A 21,865-nucleotide genomic window follows, 5' to 3' on the forward strand; every position below is an offset into this window, starting at 1 on the left:
CCCTGGAATTAAAAATGAATTAAGTTTTGACTCATCCCCAAAGTCATTCTTTATAGAAGGTCACTTCAGTATTTACAGTACTAGCTACGCTTTCCCTCGCTGCACGCATCATAGAAAACGCACAGGGAAAAATATTGGTTCTAGTGATTTTAATGCAGGTTTTGCCACTCCTTACAACAGAGCTGGGATTTCACCGGTGATTTTGCAGAGACAAAGGGACAAGCTCATTTGGGTCCTGATCTCGGGATCAGATGGCAGAGTGCGAAGCCTCACGCACACAGGAAACCCCGCACACGATGGTGAAGTTGGCTGGCATTGATCTACTGCAAAATGGGTTCAGCTGCTGCCAAAATCCTTATCTAAAAGTCTTCCGAGGCTGATGTGCAATCACTAGGCTGAAAACAGGGTGCATGTTGCAACTGGAAGCTTAAAGAAGCAAACCCACCAGGTACTTAAACAGAAGCACATTTGTTCTGCTTGGACATGCGGATTTCATGTTGCATTAAAGCCCCACTAAAAACGGTAAGTTTTGCAACTGCTCAGAGGAAATGAATACATCCTACAGAGTCCAGGAGGTGGGGAACGATACTGGTGGCACACACAGAGATCTGGCACACAAGCTGCGGAAAGAAAAAAATCTTTTGGTTTTAAATGAAGCAAGAGAGATGACAGTCTCCAGTATGGAAGGCAAGTATGAAAAGTAGTAAATCAGCTCGGACACAAATATAACAACTGTTTCATACAAATCATATTTTGACAGGGAAATGAAAAGTACCAGCACAATCTGTATGAAGCAATTGCTCCTATTCATTCCTCAGGTGGAGTAAAGCATTTTCCATGTATATCAACCGTATCTCCTTTTTAAAAGAAGCTGGTCAGAGGTTTCACAAAGTCCCTGTCCTCTAAATACTGTGTTTTGAAATACAAAAATATGTGGTTTCCTCCACTAACTTCGTGCTGCAAAGATTTTAATCCAACTATTCAGGATCTAGAGAAGGACTTTTGCACAAAAAAACTTTCAAAGGAAAATATTGATTTCATCATTCATTAGGCTTTGCCTGAATAACAGCATCTGTGCATTGCTTTCACTATGAAATGTTATCCCCCGCAGTGGCATGTTTAATAATTTTGAGGAATTAAAACTTGGAGGTGAATTAAAAGCACAGTGCAGCTTGCTCAGAGCAATGAAGAGGAGCAGACGAAGCGGAGGTGCTCCTGGGGTGCACGACTTGCTGGGCTGGGTGCTGGTGGCAGGAGGAGCTGCCCCCAGAGCTGCAGCCACACGTGCTCCAGCTCCCTGCAGAGCTGGTGGCCAAGCCCACCTGAAGGCTGCACGTCCTGGTGGTGCCCAGAAGGATGGCTGATGGACGAAACCTTCACCAGCATAAGAGGTGATGCTTTGCCAGGCCCCCTGTGCTCTGTGACCCGTCACTTGCTCTGAGGTGTCCCAGGGAACGCTGACCATCACAGCATGTCCTCCCACCCCGGACACGAAAATCCCCTCCTCGTAGGGAGCATTTACACTAAACAAATGCTTCGTTTTAAATATGTGCTTAAACCCCTCTGCGCTGTTCCTCGGCTGGGATTTAGAGATGTGTTGGAAAGTTTTTGGCAGTGTTGGTTTCAGCTTGGCCAGCGAAGAGATGTTGAAAGCTGCATTACTGCAGCCACACTGGAGTTTTGAAATGTGTTAATTAAGACATTCTGTTACCAGCCCTTTCCTTCCTATTCAGGACAAAACCCACCAGGTTATAAACATGTCTGAAATGATTCGTATGTTTTAATGCTTTCCTGAATATGGATCAACTTTAACACTTTTTATAACACTTGTATCGCAGCCAAGACAAAGCCAATGACTTCAGCCTGATTTGAGCGCATGTTTAACGCCCTCCATTGAGGAGGTCCTAGAGCGGGCAAGAGTTCAAGAAGTAATATCGCATGCTCCCCTTCTCAGGGCAGGAGAGCCGTGGGGTAGATGTTTGATTTCCAGTAATGGAAGCTTCACAGATTCCCTCAGGCAATTTATCCTACTCCTTCAGTGTCCTTACTGATACAAATTATTTTATGAAGTCTGTTGCAATGCTTCCTTACTGAATTCAAGCCATTACTGTTTTTTCTGTCTTCCACAGACAAGGAGAATGCTGTTCCCAGCAGCTGACATGTAGGTATTTGAAGCCCTTCCTATTCTAATTAGTCTAAACAACCCTGATTTGTCAATGGTTCCTCAGAAATGTATTCCAGGCCCCTGAGCACTGTTTTCTCCTGCATTCTGGCTTGGTCCACCTCCTTTTTTTTTGAAGCACTGAACCTACAACTGGAAATGGTGCTTCAGCTGAGGCCACACCGGTGTGAGCAGGAAGGAAGGTTGAGATCACAGATCCTACCTAGCTATTCTCCTTACTATTTGTCCCGGTACGACACTCACTTTTTCTGCCACTACATGACAATGCTGAATTGTTACCCATTGTCATGCTTTTCTTGCAGAACTGTCATCGCTCTTGTATCTGTACTTCATCACCTCACAGGGTAGGAAATCTGCTGGGACCAGATGCTTCCCCATCTAACCTGTGTAGCACTTAGGATTTAGGCAGGATTCTATCCCACAGAAAGTAAATTCCCACCCAGGCCCACCACTGAAGTTACCCGGGTGCCCCCCACATTGCATGGGCCTGACAGAGCGAGCTGACATGGAGAGTATGGATGCATGGTGTGATGGTTTCACTACTGCATGCAGACAAGCATCTCTGACCCCATGGAGGGGCTCTTTGGGAAGAGACAGCTTTCTGAGACCAGGGCAGGGTTCCTCCACTGATGTCAGGACAAGAGCTCAGTGCTGGGTAATGTCTTCCTTCTGCAGGGCTAAGGCCCATGGCCCAGCCAGCAGATTTGAGAACTGAGGCACACATGGAAAGGGCAGATGCTGGAGCCTGATTGAGTTCTTCTCACCTTTGAGTACAAGGAAGCCAGCAGCCCCACTCCGTGCTCTCCCAACACTCAGTCAGCACATGCAGGCACCTCAGGGGCAACTGCAGGTGAGTTTCTTCTAAGTTCTTCCACCACAAGCCCCAAAAGGTGGTGGTTCTGGTAGTAGACAGTCCTACTGTAATTCTTATTTGCTATTTACACAATGTAAATTTTCTTTAGATGCCCACCAACATACATCCTGGTATGTCTGCTAGCTCAGGAAGAATTTCAGGGCAAAAAAAAAGTGGGGGAGGATTACATTACATAAAGTTTTGTCTTACTTCAGTATTAATATCCCTAGATAATACACAACCCTGAAATTTAGAGCAAGGGTTTACTTCTTAGGATGTAAAAGCCTCTCTATCAGATTGGAACGCCTGTGTGCCTTGGTTAGCTTATACCTTGGGTTGCTTAAAAAAGAAGGAAAAAATGTGACCATTTCATCAGCTAAAACAAGGAAAAGATCTCAGCGTGTCCAACCCAAACAATGACCTGATGCAAGACCCAAGTCTATCAGGTAATGCTCAAGGGAACATTTTAAAAAAGGAAAAAAGAGTGGAAGTGAAAATATATATATATATCATCATTGTATTATTCAGTAATGTTCCTTGACCAGCATTAGCAGCTTATCTTGCCATCGAAGCACTTTTAGATAACAGGCTCAGTTTTATGTTGAGTACAGGCTGTACCAAGTCACTAAAACCCTGCTATTGTTAAAGATTATGTAAAATGGCCAATGGAAGTGTCACTCCTTCCTGCCCAGCCCCCAGGCTGTTATGTTGTGCAGTTCCTTATAAAAGCCAGGCACGAAGGGGAAGGCTGGGAGTGAGGTGCCGAAAGGCAGGAACAGGCACCATACAGAGCTGGTGGGCACAGGGCAGAGATCAGCACCAGGCCGTCGCCGAGCCACGTTTCAGAGGCTGTACTGCAAGGCCAGCTAATGGAGGGGACAAAACATCCCATCGAAACTCCCTCAGAGAATTTGCTCCTTCGTGCAGAGCACCCACGGAGCTGCTGGGGACCTTCCAGTGCCTCAGCTGGTACCGCAGGCCCCAGCCCTGCACAGAAGCAGGAGGCAAGACGGGAACAGGCTCGAAGTGAACTGCTCTAGCATCTCAAATGAGGTTTCTAGGGATCTACACCACCTCCGTCATTCTCAAATAGGCCGTGTCAGATCAAAGCAGTGAAAAAGCATAATGCTTTGTATCCGAAATCAAAAAGCTGCATGGTGTTGGGGTGTTGTGTTTGTTGTTGTTTTGTTTCTTTTTTTTTTTTTTCTTTTTTTCCTCAGGTTTTTGTACATGTTTTAGTGCAATTCTGAAGGAACTTTCTGAGTAGATATTTATGCTGTGAGGTGGCAGCTACAGTTTGGATCTCCATGGCCAGCCTTCCCACACAGCGCCTGTGGCCTACAGAAATCCCACAGCCCTCCTGAGCAGCAGGGCTTTAGGGACAGCCTCCCAGCCCACGTGAGGGCAAAGTAATCACCTCGACCAAGGAAATACCAGGAGACCTCATAGCAAATCTAAGGGAAAATTGCTCGGGAGAGGTGTAGGCCAGGCCGCAGAAAGGTGGGAAGTCCAGGCAAACAGGACAAACAAATTCAGTATGACTTCCTTTTTTTTTCTTTTTTCTTTTTTTTTTTTTTTTTTAAGGAAGATGTGGATTCTCCTTCACAAGCCATGACAAGCAAAGTGATTTTTTAGGCAAACCACTGCCCCTAGGTTAAACACAGGTGGGCACTGATCAGCACCCCAGAGCACACAGCACCCTTGAAGCGGATGCAGAGGGACGGTGGGGTTAGATGGATGTCAAGGATTAAGCTCAGTTTTAGCCACCCGCAGCTGGTTGACGCAGCACATACGTCGGATGTGGCCCAGACACCTCATCCGCAAGCGGATCCCCTGTTTGGGGTGGATAGCTGAGGCGAGAACAGCTGTACCGGGTCAGGCCAGCCTTGTCCGGCTTCCAGCCATTTGCAGCTCAGATTTTCCTCAGCCAGCAGTGGCTTCTGTGCATTTAGTAACCCTTGACAGCTTTCATTCCTTTCGTGTTGGTCTCCCCATCTACCCACCGACAGTTTCAGCCTCCTCCATGTCCCACAGAAAGGAGGTAACTGCACATTGTCCAGAGAGGCTTTTTTCTTCCATTTGCTCTGAACTTGCCCCTTGCTGGCAGCACTGAATGCCCCTGCTTCTTGCACTGGAAGACCAGCCGACCCTTACCCCACAGAGATGCTGCAGACCTCTGTCACACCTGCCCTTGCCCGTCTCCTTTTCTCAGCACCAGCAGAACACAAATCTGCTGCACCTCACCCTGCTCATACTGCTGGGAGCAGGGAGCGGGCAGGAGAGCAGCATATGTTTGTGCAGAGTTCACATTAGCCTTTGGTAAGGATTTCCTTACCATGCAAACATTACTCACATTTCAAGATAGACAAATCAAGCATATTGGAAGGTGCCAGATGATGTGTCTCCCCCTCAGCATCGATCTTACCAAAATTTGCACCTAGATTCAACTGCATATTCCAAGCATGTGGATTGGCAGGGGAGGTAGATAAGGGGGAATTTGCACTACTTGTGATTTGTGCTAGAGAGTAAATAGAGAGAAGGAACAAGGAAAATGATTCCCACTTCTCAGATGCCCAAGAGCTGATCAAATCTAAATACAGTTTGCATCAACAGGATCAAAAAACAGCCAGCACATCTCATTTTCCTCTGATATACATCCTCATGTATCTTGACATTACAGAATTAAAGAAAACATGTATCATTGCACCAGGATCCACGTCCCCTTACAAGCAGCATGCATGCACGCACAGGATAGCTGTATCATGTGCTGGCAAGTAACAGAGTTTAGCAAACATACCTGAAATAGTTCACATACTTAGAGATGCCAAACAGGCTCATTACACCATTTCCAGAGGTGTTTTACTTTTTTATTTTTTCTTTTTTTTTTCTTGCTCTCCACATTGCTCAGACATTCCAAGCACAGTTGCTCATTTTGGCTTGCAATCTGCAGCAGACACCACTTAAGAAGATGACTTTAATGATAACCATCATTTGTCACTGCAAGACAAAATAAGCAGCCCCCCTCTGCAGACTTCCCTCTGTGCCCAGGTCTCCTCCTCTTCCTCCTCCTCCTCCTCCTCCTTCTTCCAAAGACCAGTCTTGTTAGGCAGAAAAATCTGAAGGGTTTACTAGAGGGTACCTGAGCAATTGTGCAGGATGACCCAGTTAAGGGTAGGGATGATGTGTTATGTAGGGAAGCATTCAAGGCCAGGCTGGATGGGGCTTTGAGCAACCTGGTCTGGTGGGAGGTGTCCCTGCCCATGGCAGGGGGTTGGAAGTAGAGGATCTTTAAGATCCCTTCCAGCCCAAACCATCTTGTGATTCTGTGATTCTATGATGACAAGTTGGAAATGACAAAGAAAATGGAAGAACTGGGCTGCCTTGCCAAGCCTATTGGCAAATAGATCTATGAGATGACAGGATGTTACTTTGCTGCAGTTGTTTAGAACTGGACCAAAGAGAGATGTTGCACCGCAGAGACACAGGGAGGCCCTGGAGGACAGCCAGCTCTGGTGACCCCAATCCCCAGCAATGTGACCTGCACTGGAGAACCTCTTCCTCTGCAAACAAGTGGTGCTGACCTTCGGGTCCTGCTGGCACAAACCCCTCGTGTCCCAATTATGCCCCGAAGTAACGGCGCTCACCTGGTGCCGGGGCCTCTGCTGGGTGTTCTGAGGGAAACAGCATATGGGAGTCACTCCGTTTGGCCTTGCAGTTCAATTAAAAAACAAAAACAGAACCACACACACTAGCCCCCGTGCAGGGAGGAGGGGAGGGGGGCAGCCTCTGGTAGCTGCCTAATCACTCTGAGGGTGACGGCCCCGCTCCTGTCAGCACAAACCAGCAATTGCAATTAATGGGCTGTGGCAATCGGACCCCGGTGCTAGCAGAGACGGCCGGTCCCGCCATTTGCATGCAGTAAATTATTCAGGCTGTCAGCTGCTCAGGCGTGCACGGGGGATGCTGCAGTTAAACGCTCGCCACATGGCTAATGTGAGGAGCGCCTACCCGCCCCGGCACCCGCACCAGTGCCAGGGGTGGCCGGTCACAGCTGTACCTCTGTGAGAGGGGAGGGTGCCCAGCGTGCTCACAGCTAGCGTGTGCTGCTCGTTGAGCAAAAAAGACCGGGAGAGCCCTCAGAGCCCACTAGTGTCTCATTTAGTTAAAATTTCAAGAGGCTGCATACTTGATGGAAGGGTAAAGGTGGATGCTGGTGAGCAAAATTGAGTTCCTGCTGCACGTGGCTACTCTTACTCTTACATGCAATCATGGCCAGGTGCTTCTCAGCAGGCAGATTTACACACAGACTGAAAATCAAAGTATTCCTATTCTAAAGATACGGCGTCACATCATGAACTCAGTGGTTGTCAGCTAAATCTGAATTTTAAAGGGACAAATGCTGTGCTCAAAAAGGGCCTCCACTCAGTTTTGTGTCGTTCTCCAGAGAGCAGATGGATGGGAATAAACGTTTAGGGCAGTTTTGTGTACCTCTAGTCTTGCAATGTGCAGAGGACATCGCTTGGGGACATGGGGAAGGTGGTTCTGATGGGCACCAGCAGTGCACGAACCAGCTCATGGTTTCTGGGCAGGAGCTGCTTCACACTGCCCCTTGCCACGGAGACAATAAAGTAGCAATACTTATGCATACCAACCCAGCAGCTCCAGCAGGCACAAAAACAGTCCTGAAGAACATTTGACAATGCAAAGGACACTACAGGCTCTCCAAAGGTGAGCACACAGCGGGTACCTGGTGTGAGCAGTCACAGACCTGTCTGGGTAAATCCGATGTGTGCTGCAAACGTCTCGTCTGCCTATCCGCCTGTGAGAGATGCATTTTAATGTACCCAGCCACACGCAAAAAACAAGTATTTCAGAATAACCTTTCAGGCTGGAGAGAAGGGAGTAGGGAGGGGACTGTGAGCTCTCCCAGCCTAAACTACCATGTTTCAGGAGGGCAGCACAAAGAATAGCAAATGTGGGGCAGAAGGGAGAGAGCAGTTTGGAAGGTGACGGGGAAAATATGGCACGGGCTGTGGTCTGCTCGCACATCTCCAGTTCATTCCTATTTTCCCAGGCAGAGAAGGGAGAATGAGGGATCTGACACAAGCACAAAACTCAGCATTTTTTTTCTGGTCTCAGAGTGGCCAAGCTGTTTCTTCACTAGCACCTCAGTGTGGACAACTGCAGCAAAGCCTGTTCATTTACATTCAAATGAGATTTGCCTTACACTGAAGCCTACATGCATTCACTGGTACGCGGCCTGAGGGCAAATATATTTCATGTCAGGAGCGTGAAATGGTTCAGAGTTGTCCCATGTGGCTCAGGACCCCATAAGTCCCCTTTCCCTTGCTAACCATGCCTCCCTCCCCCCTCCCAGCAAACATGCTGGACTGCAGTATCGGCAGCTTTCTTGGGAGTACTTGGCTTTTCCAAATATGCAGGGGGGTTAATAGAAAGGAAACATTTCATCAAGAAGTATAAATAGTGACAGGCATATAAAATAGTGACAAACATAGCTCAATCCTCAGATGTGAAGAGTTTGACATTAAAAATGAAGTGAAATAAAAGGGAAACAGCAAATGATAATACTCTGTGTAAGCACAATCAAGCAGACTGGTGCAAAAGTCATGATAATGAACAGCAAAACTTAAGTTTAAGGGCAGTAGGTCACTGCTAAAGAAGTACCTGTCTCTGAATTTATGGCAGATCAAGGTGCCTGCATCGGTCCAATCTCTTCAGCACTGAGCTCACACCTATTTGAAAAGGTCTGGGCATATCCCATTCAGTCTGCCTGTATTTAGGACAAGCAATTAAGAGAGTGTGATTGCCAGCAGGTCAAGCTATTTCAGATCTACAAAGACTTAAAATCCATTCAAGTGCTCAAATGCATGCACTGAATAGTCCCATCGCGACCAAAGGGCCATGTAGCAGCGTGGAAATTTATACAGCGGTATGGGCTTTCACACATCAGAGCCATATTTTTATCCTCATTGAGGCCCAAAGTACTTATGCGTATATACACTAGCAGTAAAACAACAGAGTGATCCTTTATGACAGTATGACCATAATCTAACCTGACAAATGCAATTGTCAGCACCCCTTAAAGTAAATTACAACTATGCCCCCTTGGCTAAATCCTGAGCCCTTTCAAATAACAAAACAAACTGCTCTCTCCCAAGAGTTGTGTTCTCTGCATTGTGTTTTCTGACATGCTTTCCCACCATCAACCTTTCATCCTGTTGAACTAATTTCCATTGTAAGCTGCGGAAGGCAGGGAGGATAACTGCCTTTCACCAGCTAGTGCAGCACGGGGCTGCCCCGGGGACAAGAGATAGAGGGGGCACATCCTCGCTGGGACCAAAGTCCTGTCTCAAGGAGGGTGATTGCAGCGGCTTGTACGTCCATCTGTGCTTTTCAGTGAATAGCAGGTAGCAGCAGCTGGGGCTAACAACTGGGAAAGGTCCTCCCCAGCTGCTGCTCTGCAGAGCTCACAGGGTTTCCACCAGCAGAGCATCGTGGTGCTTGGTTGTACCTTCTTCCAGCTTGGTGTCCCACTGCTGCCACCAGGCCAGGCATCCAAACTAAGGTCAGGGACTTTGCAACTGGCCCTCTTACAAGAGGGATGCGGCCAAGCTCTGCATCTTGCCACAGCATTGAAAGGAGACACAGCGAGGTGCTGCCAGAGGAGCTGCTGTGGCATAGCCAGCCGCACACTTTTCTCTTTCTGTTTAATTGAAATATGCCTTTTACATCCTATTTTGTGCACCCAGTAACCATGCCCATTGCTACTATATCTGCGCACATTTCTATGCTATACACTTGGGTTGCTCAAGGGACCACGCTCAGATCAACACTGCACACCTACAGGAAGGGAGGATAAAGCCAAGATGAACAGGAGGTTTATTTCTTATGTTTCCACTTTGTCACCTGTATTTTCCTTTACCCTAAAGTTTTGAGTTTCACCTCTCAAAGTCCAGTCTTTGCTTCCCTTCTGATTTGTTGGTCACTCACAGAAATGTGCAAAGCTGTATTGACATTAAGGTAACTCACAGAAAATTAAGTTTCACGGCCTTGCCAGAGCCTAAGCCAAGGTTTTCTGGGCTGTCACAGCTTGGATGGATAGGATTGCTCAAGGAAAATCATTCTTGTAATTGGTGGCGTCAATTAATTAGGAGAACCCTTCTTTCTATGCCAGTGTTAGATCTCAGCCCCAACCTCTGCATGGCAATGATTTTAGGGGAAAATGAAGACTTAGGATTCCACTCACACATATACCTTACTTCACCAAAAGAAAAGGTCTGAACCTGCCAAATCCTGACCTTGGGGTTGCAACCTGCTGCTGGCTGTGCCTGGTAGTCTCACACATGGGCATCGTCAGCCCCAGCTCTCAGCAGCACTGTTCTGCAGATGAAGGGGGAACTGCTCCAAAGTCATGCCAGATGCTCCCTCCACCCTGTAAGTACCCCTGCCAAAACCAGCATCCAGAAAAAAACAGCCTTAAACATTACAAACTGCAAGGTCCCTCTGGGTCAAGGCTGGTTGGAAACTCCCCCAGGAGTGAGTTTCTGGAGTGGGGAAGTAACAGAGAAATTTTACAAGAGCAGCAGCCTCTTCAGATGGCTCAGCAGAGCCCAGGGAGGTTGTGCCATGGCCTTAGCATACTGCATCTGTCTTAAGGCATCAGACATTGACCTCAAAAATCATCTTAAATATAACCCTCCCCTGCTCATGTGCTTTGTGTGTGCAGTGTTCAGCAGCAGACACAAATCCGAAGGGCTAACAGATTTATCAAGTCGTGCATTAGTCCCCGCTGTGAGCGTTGGCCATTCCTACCGCTGCCAAGAGGCACGGCGAGAGGGTTCGTCAGCCACCCAGCTCCCAGCCCACGGCTGGAGCAGACTTCAGGAACAGTGCAAACACCCTGCCAAGCCGTCTCTGCGTGTCCTCACCCAGCTGCTCGTAGCACACAGCGCCTGTCGACACAGGCAAAATAAGAATCAGCTTAAACCTTTCTTCCTCATCCCAAGAGCTGAGGATGAACAAGACAGTCTGAGGGTCTTGGTGTGTGGCCTACAACCCACTGGAGGTCTCAGATGGACAGCATCCGGGCAGAGAGTGAAGATCCACAGCACTTCACCGTGTGATCTGAATAGTTTGAAAAGGAAACCTCAAAGATGCAGACTGCAGCAAGATGGATGTGGTTAACTGCAAGGCTGAACCCTGCTCAGGAGGATGCAACCCACTGGGCAGATCCTGCTGTCCTTTCCCATGGGAGCCATCTGGGGCCTCCTGACAGGACTCGGGATCAGCGTCACTTCACCATAAGGGCAGGTGTGGGACTGCTTACACCCTCAAGGCAGCTTCTCCCTGCTGCTGCTTCCAGCGTGACCCAGCCTCAGCAGGGGAGAAAGCAGGCAGGGCGTCAGGCTCCGAGAGGGGATTACAACACGCTAACACTTACACGTGTACGTGATAACGTGCGCAGTCAAATGAGGAACAGTGCGAGGTCACTAGTGGAGTCCCGCAGGGCTCGGTACTGGGGCCAGTCCTCTTTAACATCTTCATCGATGATCTGGACAAGGGGATCGAGTGCACCCTCAGTAAGTTTGCAGATGACACCAAGTTAGGTGGGTGTGTCGATCTGCTCGACAGGTAGGAAGGCTCTGCAGGATCTGGATAGGCTGGACCGATGGGCTGAGGCCAACAGTATGAACTTCAACAAGGCCAAGTGCCGGGTCCTGCACCTGGGGCGCAACAACCCCAAACAGAGCTACAGGCTGGGAGATGAGTGGTTAGAAAGCTGCCTGGCAGAGAAGGACCTGGGAGTATTGGTTGACAGTCGGCTGAATATGAGCCAGCAGTGTGCTCAGGTGGCCAAGAAGGCCAGCATCTTGGCTTGCATGAGAAACAGCGTGGCCAGCAGGGTCAGGGAAGTGATTGTCCCCCTGTACTCGGCTCTGGTGAGGCCGCACCTCGAGTACTGTGTTCAGTTTTGGGCCCCTCGCTACAAGAAGGACATGGAGGTGCTCGAGCGAGTCCAGAGAAGGGCTACGAAGCTGGTGAAGGCTCTGGAGAACAACTCTTACGAGGAGCGGCTGAGGGAGCTGGGACTGTTTAGCCTGGAGAAGAGGAGGCTCAGGGGTGACCTTATCGCTCTCTACAGGTACCTCAAGGGAGGCTGTAGCGAGGTGGGGGTTGGCCTGTTCTCCCACGTGCCTGGTGACAGGACGAGGGGGAATGGGCTAAAGTTGCGCCAGGGGAGGTTTAGGTTGGATATTAGGAAGAACTTCTTTACTGAACGGGTTGTTAGTCACTGGAATAGGCTGCCCAGGGAAGTGGTTGAGTCACCATCCCTGGAGGTCTTTAAAAGACGTTTAGATGTAGAGCTTAGGGATATGGTTTAGTGGAGGACTTGTTAGTGTTAGGTCAGAGGTTGGACTCGGTGATCTTGGAGGTCTCTTCCAACCTAGACTATTCTGTGATTCTGTGAAACCAGTGGGGGCTCACAGGGGTGTGTGAGTGATCGCGCACATGGCACACGATGATACTTCACATACAGAAATCAAAGGATCTATCTGACATGGAAGATCTGAGCTTTCCTTTTTTTTTTTTTTTTTTTTTTTTTTTTTAATAAATAAAGATTTCCAATGTGCTGAAACCATTTATAACAATACTTTTTTTTATTAAAAGAAAAAAAAAAAAAAAAAAACTCTCTGGGAAATTATTGGCATGAACTTTCAGGGCTCTAAATTAAGGCCAGCCCAATTTTCCAATTAGGCAGCTTGATAGGCAAGATGACAAGCGCAGAGTAGCAGGGCAGGCCCTGAACCGCATTTTTATGAACATTTCTCATGACTACAGCAGCCTTTCTATAACCAACAGCTGAGGAGTGCACTTTCCCATGCCGTCAGGGGTGAGGAGGTTACGACTCCAGCATTGTGGCGGCTGTTTTTCACACAAGAACCCAGCGCGCCGCTGCTTGCTTGAAAGAGGCCAGCGCCCTTGAAAGACAGGGGCTCCCCGGGCTCCCCGGCGCGCGCGCTCGGCCTCCCCGGCCTCCCTGCGCCTGCTGCTCGAGCTCGGTTTAACCCGCCGGTTTGCCGGGTGACCGGTGGGGCTAATTGGGAACAGGGACCTTTTTCAGAGCCTTGCGGCCGGTGAATGAAACGCCGGATCCCCAGGGGTGCAGCACGCAGAGGGGCTGCGGCTTGAGGTGCAAAGGGCAAGGAGGGAGGTTTTCAAGCCGGCGCTGCTCTTTTGCAGCTTCGGTGTTTGCCTCCCGGCTGCTCACCCAGCTCTTGCCATGCCCTCGCAGCAGGCCTCAGGGTGGCACGTCCTTCCTGGCTGTCTCCCAAATGCCAGGACGAAGGCAGTGGTGGGATTTCTGGGGACGAACATGAGTCTAAGTCACCAGTGAGCCCCTCAGTCATAGGCAGTGACACCTAATGCTCCATGCAGTGCAGAACGAAATCACAAGCCAGTGCCTTTCTCTCAGCAAACCACACCAGGCCTGTTTAAACATCTTTTTCTGTGTCACTTAAAGCAGTCTAAGAGCTGGATCCACACAAACTTGCACCAAGCCATGGGAGCTCATGCATAGGCTTTGGTGGATGGGGAGATGCAGGGAGGGAAGTGGTGAAGACAGGAGTTAGCACTGATCAGCAGGGGAGGGCATCTGAACATGAGTCCTTGGGCCACCACCACTAACACAACAGTCTTGGAGGACAGACGTGCCAGCTGCAAGAAGCCACATTGACAAAACTGCCCTTTTTCTTGGTGTGGCTGAAGCCAAGTGCCATGTTGATGCACACCCCTACCACACCACGTGGGAGTCTGAATTAAGGATATCCAAGTATGGCTGAACCTATTCCCAGCTTGTCCATATATGCAGTAGGAATAAACCAAGAGGAACAATAGCTGTAGTGGAAGTGGAAGATATCAGTAGCCATACACAGTATCCACAGTTGCACTTCCACTGCAGGACAAGTGAAGGCCATGCTGAACAAACAGCAAGCCAGCCTCAAGGCTATGCAGAAGGTACCAATTTCTACCTTCACCACCTCTGGAATACCTTGATTCCCTGCAGCCATTTAGTGACTGGACCCTAAAGGGAAGACTGTACCTGCCTTGCTCAGGAGCATGTCAGGGTGTTTAGAAGAAGTTCTAAGTGTTCAAAAACTTGGAAAAATGAAAAGCAGCAGTGTTCAGACAGAGCGGCATCAGAAATAAAGTGCCAACATATCACAGGATGATGGAGGTTGGAAGGGACCTGTGGAGGTCAGCTGGTCTAACTTCCCTGCTCCAGCATGGACATCTGGAGCAGGTTGCACAGGACCAGGTGGCTTTTGAAGATCTCCAAGAAGGAGACTCCACAACCTCTCAGGGCAACCTGTGCCAGTTTAGCTGTCATTCTCACAGTAAAGTGCTTTGTGGTGTTCAGAGGGAGCCTCTTGCATTCCTGTTTGTGCCCATTGCCTCCTGTCCTGGCACTGGGCACCACTGAACAGAGCCTGGCTCTGTCCTCTTTGGCCCCTCCTTTCAGGTATTTAAAGACATCAGTGAGATCCCCCCTGGCCTTCTCTTCTCCAGACTGAGCAGTCCCAGCTCTCTCAGCCTTTCCTCATATCAGAGGTGCTCGATGCCTTCATCATCCTCAAGGCCCTTTGCTGGGCTCTCCCCAGTATGTCCGTGTGTCTCCTGTACTGGGGAGCCCAGAGCTGGACCCAGCACTCCAGGTATGGCCTCACCAGTGCTGAGCAGAGAGGAAGGATCTCTTATCTCAGCCTGCTGGCAATGCCTTCTTGATGCAGCCAGGACACCACTAGCCTTCTTAGAGTCAAGAGCACATTGCTGACTTGTGTTCAACTTGGTGCCCACCAGGACCCCTGGGGCCTTTTCTGCAAAGCCACTTTCTAGACAGTTGGCCCACAGCATGTGCAGGTCCAAAGGTTCCTCCTTTTGGCCTTTTGGAAGACAGGAGTGACATTTGCTTTCCTCCAGTCCCCAGGGAGTTCTTCCAGTTGCCACGGTCATTCAAAGATGTCCAACATGATGCTCATACACTCGTCCACGAGGCAGGTCAGGGCGTATCCAGAACTCTATTCTCTGATGTTTCCAGCTGTATGTTTTGGTAATCGGCACATTGGATTTTGGCCTTCAGCTTTGGTTAGTATTGTGTTTTATTTGTATTCAGCTTAGTCATTTAAAGAGAAGATGACAACTCCTCTGTCTGGTGATAGAAGTATTAAGCCCTTAATTCTCTTCTCTGTGCTACTGCACTGAGACCATGAAATAACACGTAAGTTCCCGTGTGTGTCACATCTTAAATGCAAACCAGGTCTGAGGCTGAGAAGAAAAGCGACGATGCGAACTGCCCGAGCTGCTGTTGTGTGACAAAGAGGCAGTTAAAGGGGAACTGCTATCTAACCAAGGGGAACTGCTATCTAACCAAGCAGGTAGTTTCCATAGCTCCAGTATTTCTCATTAAAGATGGGAGAGAAAAAAAATCAGCATTTTCCTGTAACATTTCCAAAGATGACTCTGAGCACAAATATGCCTAGTTAGGACCAAATTAGATGTTTAATGTTATACAGCTAAACCATGTAATGCAAAATTGGTTTTTCTTAGCTTTTTAAAATAAGCCATAAGAAATTTGCTTGGTAAGCCAAACTTGTATGTTTTTCACTTGGCATTGGGCCTATATTAACACCTTATCCACCGGCAAGATAGAAAAGATGTAATTTAAATACAATGCCAGCTCCAGAAGTCTACCCAAGCCATGACAGCATTGACCTGAAGGGCTGCGTTTGCCCTGGATCCCTCCATCCCCTGGCAGCGTGGCTCTCGGCGGTGCGTCTGGCGCAGCGCGTGGCAGACAGACAGGCTGACACGCTAACAAATGGCCCTTTTCCTCCTCAGAGCCCGGCGCAGAGTGCTTCAGCTCCCTTCTGATCGAACAGGACACAGCCCAGGAGGAAACAAGAACACTTAGGAGTATTTAAGAACCTACTGCTGTTAGCCTAATGCAGTCACAGGAGGGATAATATTTGTTTTGGGTCACGGCCAGATGACAATGTAATGGCCTCATTTGAGCAGTCTAGACCCTTCGTATGTGATAAACACTTCCCCAGAATGCATAATTTACTAAAAAACACATGTAGAGTGCATGCTTGCACCTAGCAGAAACGCTCTCTAGGCAGAACAGAAGACGTGAAAAGCTTTCACAGCATAAGGGAATAATGATGTCAGAGAAAAACTTAAACACTAAATTGACTCATTTATAAATGTGACAGGGTTAGGAAAAGAAGAGGAACCCAAACTTTCCAGAAAGCCCTAAACAAAAGTAAAATATTAGTCTTCTTTTCTTTAGATATGAGTTCAGTGCCAAAGCTTTGGTGGCAAGATGCTAATTTGCTCTTGACAAGCAGGCCTGATTTCTTCAGCATCTCCTTTTTTCCCCATCTCTTCACCTGGAGGCCTGGAATATGAAAGGGCAGACAAGCCTGGGGGATTGACCAGGTCCTGTCACACCACATCAGTCACCAAAAGAATGTGTAACTATTTTCATTTTTCTTTCAAATCTACATGGAAATAAAGCCATTTTGTTTTCCAGGTACATATAAGATGCTTTGATGTCCAACTCCTAAAATAAAAATTAAAATTGAACTTTTGGGGAAAAAAATTAAGGCCTTCATAACAAAGCCCAAATAACACAGAAGCCATAGTGCTTCATCTAAAACCCAAACTGGCTAATTCAGTTTGCATGGAAGCTAACTTTGTTTATACGTACATCTATGAAAACAGAAAGTATTACATTCAGGTATCGTGTCTGGGGAGAGCAAGAAGTGGATGTGGGGTAGAGTGAAGTTCACGGGCACTCCAGTTACAGGTCCAGAAGGTGTCCAGTTAGCCAAACGTGTGGAAACATTTGGAGTTATGTATAAGCAACCACTCGTACCTGCCCACAGCTTACCATAGAATCTTATCATAAAATCATTTAGGTTGGAAAAGACCTCCAAGACCATCAAGCCCAACCACTAACCTAGCACTGACAGTACTAATACTGCTATTTGCATACAGCCTCCCCCCCAAATGAAAAAAGAGGTTACAACATTTGCTCACAATACTGTTTACATTAGTAAAATATAAAGCTAGCTGCAAAAAGCTGCGTAAGCAACTCACAGAATAGCACGAATGGGACACGCACAGCCCAGCAATGTCCTTGTAGAAAGCTGCACCGCTCTGGTTGAGCGATGGAGGTCCTGGTCTGGTCACGTCCCCTCTCCGGGTCCCTCTGTTTCACGTGTCCCTGATGGCCAGGAGACACCCCTCCTGGGCCAGCCATGCCACCCACCCCTTTGTGACGGGGGCCACCACCAATGCTCTGCCCACTGTGACACGGCCACCACATCACCAGGGTGGTGCCAGGAGCTGGTGGCTGCCTGCTGTGACATGGCCACCACATCGCCAGGGCTGCTGTAGCAGAGACACGGCTGTCACCTTCCACCATTCAGGCAACAAGAAAATAACCCCATAATAAAACAGTAATAATAATAGCCAACTGATAATGCTGGGGAGGGGAATTAAGTAGCTGTAGCAGCAACTTAAAGAACAGCAGCTCAGGAGAGGTTAAAGGAGAATTAAAAGCGGCAGGTCCTGTCCACTTCCCAGTTTTAAAGACTCGTGCTGTTGCCTGTTGCTGGGAATTGTGGGCTTGAAAGCAAAGTTCTGGAAGAAAAATGCTTGTCCAATTGGCTGCAGGTAATATTTCATACCTTTGGTATTAAAGACATCCGTGGGGACATCTCAGTGTGATTTCTCAGCGTCTTTCTCTCCCTGACACGAACGAGAGATTTTTGCCAGGCACTGTCCTGTGACACACACTGCAGTTGGACACTGGAACAAAATGCACCTCCTTGGCACACTGCAAACGATTACAGCCTCTTTAACTGTCAGGACAAGAGGCAATGGGCACAAACTGGAGCACTGGAGGCTCCCTCTGAACACCAGAAGAACGTTACTGCTTGCTGCTAAATCACACAGCACACCGCGGCCTGTGCGGAGATGTGGAGGCTGAGGAGGCAGCCAGCCCTACCCTGCTGAGGATGGATTTCATGCTCTCCTCTCAGCATTGCACATCACATCCCTGAGTGTCAATTTTACACTACACCAAGAGTGAATTACTACTGTTGTAATTTGCCATGGTTAGCCAAATTTGTCATTGGGAGATGCAGGCATGATACAAAGCCGTATCTGACAGAATGGAGAATTGAATCGCTTCAATGAAGCAGGGCCTGTGTTGTGACCCAGGAATTTTAGGAGGAAAAAAACAAACCTTAAAAACTTCCAAAAATCGAGACTCTTACAGGAAAGAAGCCTCTGAAAAACAGATCAAGGAGAAAAGACTGAGATCTGCTAACACCAAATGTCTTCTCAGCTGCATAATCCAAAAAAGAATTTCAGTAGTTATTTTTGATCGTTTGATCAGTCCTTCAGAGTAGGTCAAAATTACAACTTTAGAAGAAAACACAACACGCTCTGTAGAAAATTTCCTGATTTTGGCAGTCACATTAACTTTGTTTCTACTAGTCTAAGAATTCTCAGCAGATTTTTGTATTTATACCTACAGCTACAGGACTTTAAAGCCTGATAAATTCAGTATTTGATACACTATTGTGAAATAAATCTTAGCATCATAGCTTGCAACCCCCCAAATGAACACATTTATTTCCTCCTAAATTCTTCTTGTTTAAGGTTGATCAAGCATATAAGGTGGATCACTTTACAGGATTTCTCTCCGAAATTTTTAATCCCTCCTGGCTCCTCTAAAAGGCCTTCTCTCCCTACTTCAGTAGCACTATAACTCTTTACCTGGAGGTAAAATCCCAATTAATGAAATTCATGTTCAAACTCCCCTAAGTAAGATCACTGAGATGAACGAGCAATAAAGCAACAAAATCAGCTCACATTGCCTACTTCCTCTCTTGCTTGGATCCCTACTTATTTCAGAAATATGAGTTCAGTTTGCAAAGCTATAAAAACAACCTGTGAAAACATGTCCATTCCCTTCAGAATGATTACACATTTTCCATGTGATTCCTCCTAGTATTTTGGGCAAATAAATACCTTATATTAAAACATTCTTCTTGACAGATCGTGCATGAGATGTGTTTGGGAGACTGCAGCAGCAGATGCCTGCACTACAACTATTTCTTGGTATTACAAACAGGCAAAGGAAGGAGTTCTGTGGGTTATTTTTGTCAAGTTTTTCTTTTGAGTAGGGGAATAAGGAAAATTCAAACTGTTGAGTGACAGGGACTGTGGTCCTATGTAATAAAGCTTTGCTTTTCCTCCTGTATGCTTTCACATGAAAAAGACAACCTTTATAGAAAGAGATATGACAAAGATTTTGGAGAAGATCTCCAAACAGACTAAAGCTTTTGCATCCTGAAGTCTGTCGGACCGTAAGACTTGTAGAGTTTGGGGGGCAAATCTGACCCACAGGCCAGCTACAATTTAACAGAATGGCTCACAGTTCCTGCTTTCTGATGCCATCTCATCCAAGTATCCCTCAGATCCAGACAAGGAAAGGGGTGCATGAGTTGTGGCAGCCTGGAGCTGTCTCTCTGGCACCCTGCTTGTTTAGGGACCTGTTTTCCCCTCTTCCCTCACGTGACTGAAATACCAATATACCCAGCCATGAGACACAGAAGGAGCTACACCATCCTTAGGGCCTCCATCTGTTCATGTGGCAAGCTCCAGCAGAAAGATAGGGTGTTCGTGGAATTGAGTAACACAAGGTAAAGCCAGTGTGCATTTTGCTAAATTCTTAGATATAGCTAGAAAGGCATTAACGCTGGACTTACGCTGCAAACAAAATGTACCACCTTAATAATTTCATTTTATTCCTACATTTTGGGAAAATATATTAAGGCTAAACAGGTTTTCTTTGGTCATTCAGTGGGATAAATAGCAAATTTCACCTTCCCTCAACACATCTACGAGACACCATACAGATCACAAATGACTGTGCAGAATTCAGACTTGGATACACCAGAAATTAAAAAGTGCTCTCTGATATCAAAAACACCATAGCATGGTTCTTGGCTTGTGCATTCAAATACTCGGTATATTTACCTTAATTATAATTACAGAAGTCTAAGGCCTACACTTGCCCTACTACATTGAAACAGGTCGTAAGCTTTTTTTTTATTTTAATTAAATTAATAACCAGAGAAAATATACTAACGTGCATTGGAAATAAGAGCTCAAATTAAAGGAATGAATAATCTCTATTACTTAATGCAGATGGAGATAAAAGCATCAAGTATTAGAACAGAGATTCTAGACCAATATCTGCATTAAACAGTCTGCACTGTAACTTGGAAATCAGAAACCCTTATTGCCTTTCTGCATGAAGCATTGTACTGGAAGGAACACTGCAACAAAAGGCTTTGGACTTCCTCCATGGAAGTAAACTGCCTTAGATCAACATGCCTTGGGGATGGGAAGACTAACTCCGGAATTCTTTAAGCCAGAATTTGGAAACATTAAACTAATATTACCTGAAGAAGCTTAGTTAACCTTCCGCATTTAATTACAAAGGCAAATGGCTAGGAAGATGAGTGAATAAAAAAAAGGGAAGAAGCAAATATGATGTGCTTGTTGTCTTTTATTGATCTCACTATTTACATAGCCGACCAGAAAAAAAAAAAAAAAAAAAAAAAAAACCTTTTCATTTACTTCCTGAGGGAGCATTTCATTTGTTTAATTTGTCCTAGAGCACAAAAATGTATTTATTTACATGAAATTCACTCCTTTTGCTTTGTTTGCTTGCTTTCCAGAAGCCCTAAAAGCACAGCATCAGCTTCCAGCAAAGTTGTATCGGTTGTTGCGCCCAAGAACCTAGATGTGAGTTCAAGATCCAGCAGTTTCAGGCGCACTCGAGTTCCTTTCTGGTATTTGCTGTGAAGAAAAGGGGAGAAGGGGAAAGGTAAGTTTTGTTAAGCAACAGGCTTGCATCTTCTATGGCTGCTCTCCTGTCTGCAGACTGAAGTAGCAGCCCCATAAAAAACATTGTAATGGAACTGAAGACTGAAACATAACACATCAGCACTAAAAGAGTGAACTTCAGATACAAAAACACACTAAATTCTGAGTTTCCCCAAAACTTTAGTGTTTAGTTTACATCTTTTTAAAACCATTTACGGTCATGCATATAGTATTCTTCGAACCTTACTTGCCATTGAAACAGCTTCCACCAAAAGGAAAGACAAATACTAGACAGAAAAGCTTTACACACTCAGTTGATTGAGAAACTAAATTGATATATGTTAATAACCATGTGCAAGGATGTGCTGAGACATACTCTGTAATGCCGTGGAGCCAATCTTTGTTGATGCAATCCCATCCAAGGAAGAGCAGATAACAGCAGATCCCAATGAAGGGTAGTTATTACATAGGAAACTGTTTGTGTTTTCCGTAAGGATGTTTTACTGTATCATCTGGTATCATGCACACAATTATCTGCTTGGCAACACGTCATTAAAGAGAAGGACAAGCCATTATAGGATCACTGGTGACATTGCTACTACCAGCTGACTGGTTTATATTCCCAACTCCGGGCCTCAGGCATGATAACTTTTCTTGTCTTATGACCTCCTCCAAAATGAGGTAGTATCTGCAAACTTTTTACTACATATTATTAAAAAGAAAACCCAGAATTGCTGTACAACCCTATTGTAACGAAACATCCTTCCTACAGGTTTAGATTTTATTGTTCTTCTTCCTTCCTTCCTTCCTTCCTTCCTTCCTTCCTTCCTTCCTTCCTT

General features: G+C 46.6%; 1 protein-coding gene across 1 annotated transcript in view; it reads right to left on the reverse strand.

Moving 5' to 3' along the window:
- Positions 1–20,686: 20,686 nt before the first annotated feature.
- MRPS28 (mitochondrial ribosomal protein S28) overlaps positions 20,687–21,865 on the reverse strand; it is an 86,091-nt gene continuing 84,912 nt past the window's right edge. The window contains exon 3 of the mRNA XM_035317220.1: positions 20,687–20,999. Within this exon, the coding sequence (XP_035173111.1) occupies positions 20,846–20,999 (154 nt within the window). The 3' untranslated portion in view covers positions 20,687–20,845. The remainder of the gene's footprint in view (positions 21,000–21,865) is intronic.

Source organism: Oxyura jamaicensis, chromosome 2 (genome assembly GCF_011077185.1).
Source record: "Oxyura jamaicensis isolate SHBP4307 breed ruddy duck chromosome 2, BPBGC_Ojam_1.0, whole genome shotgun sequence".
NCBI classification, from domain to species: domain Eukaryota; kingdom Metazoa; phylum Chordata; class Aves; order Anseriformes; family Anatidae; genus Oxyura; species Oxyura jamaicensis.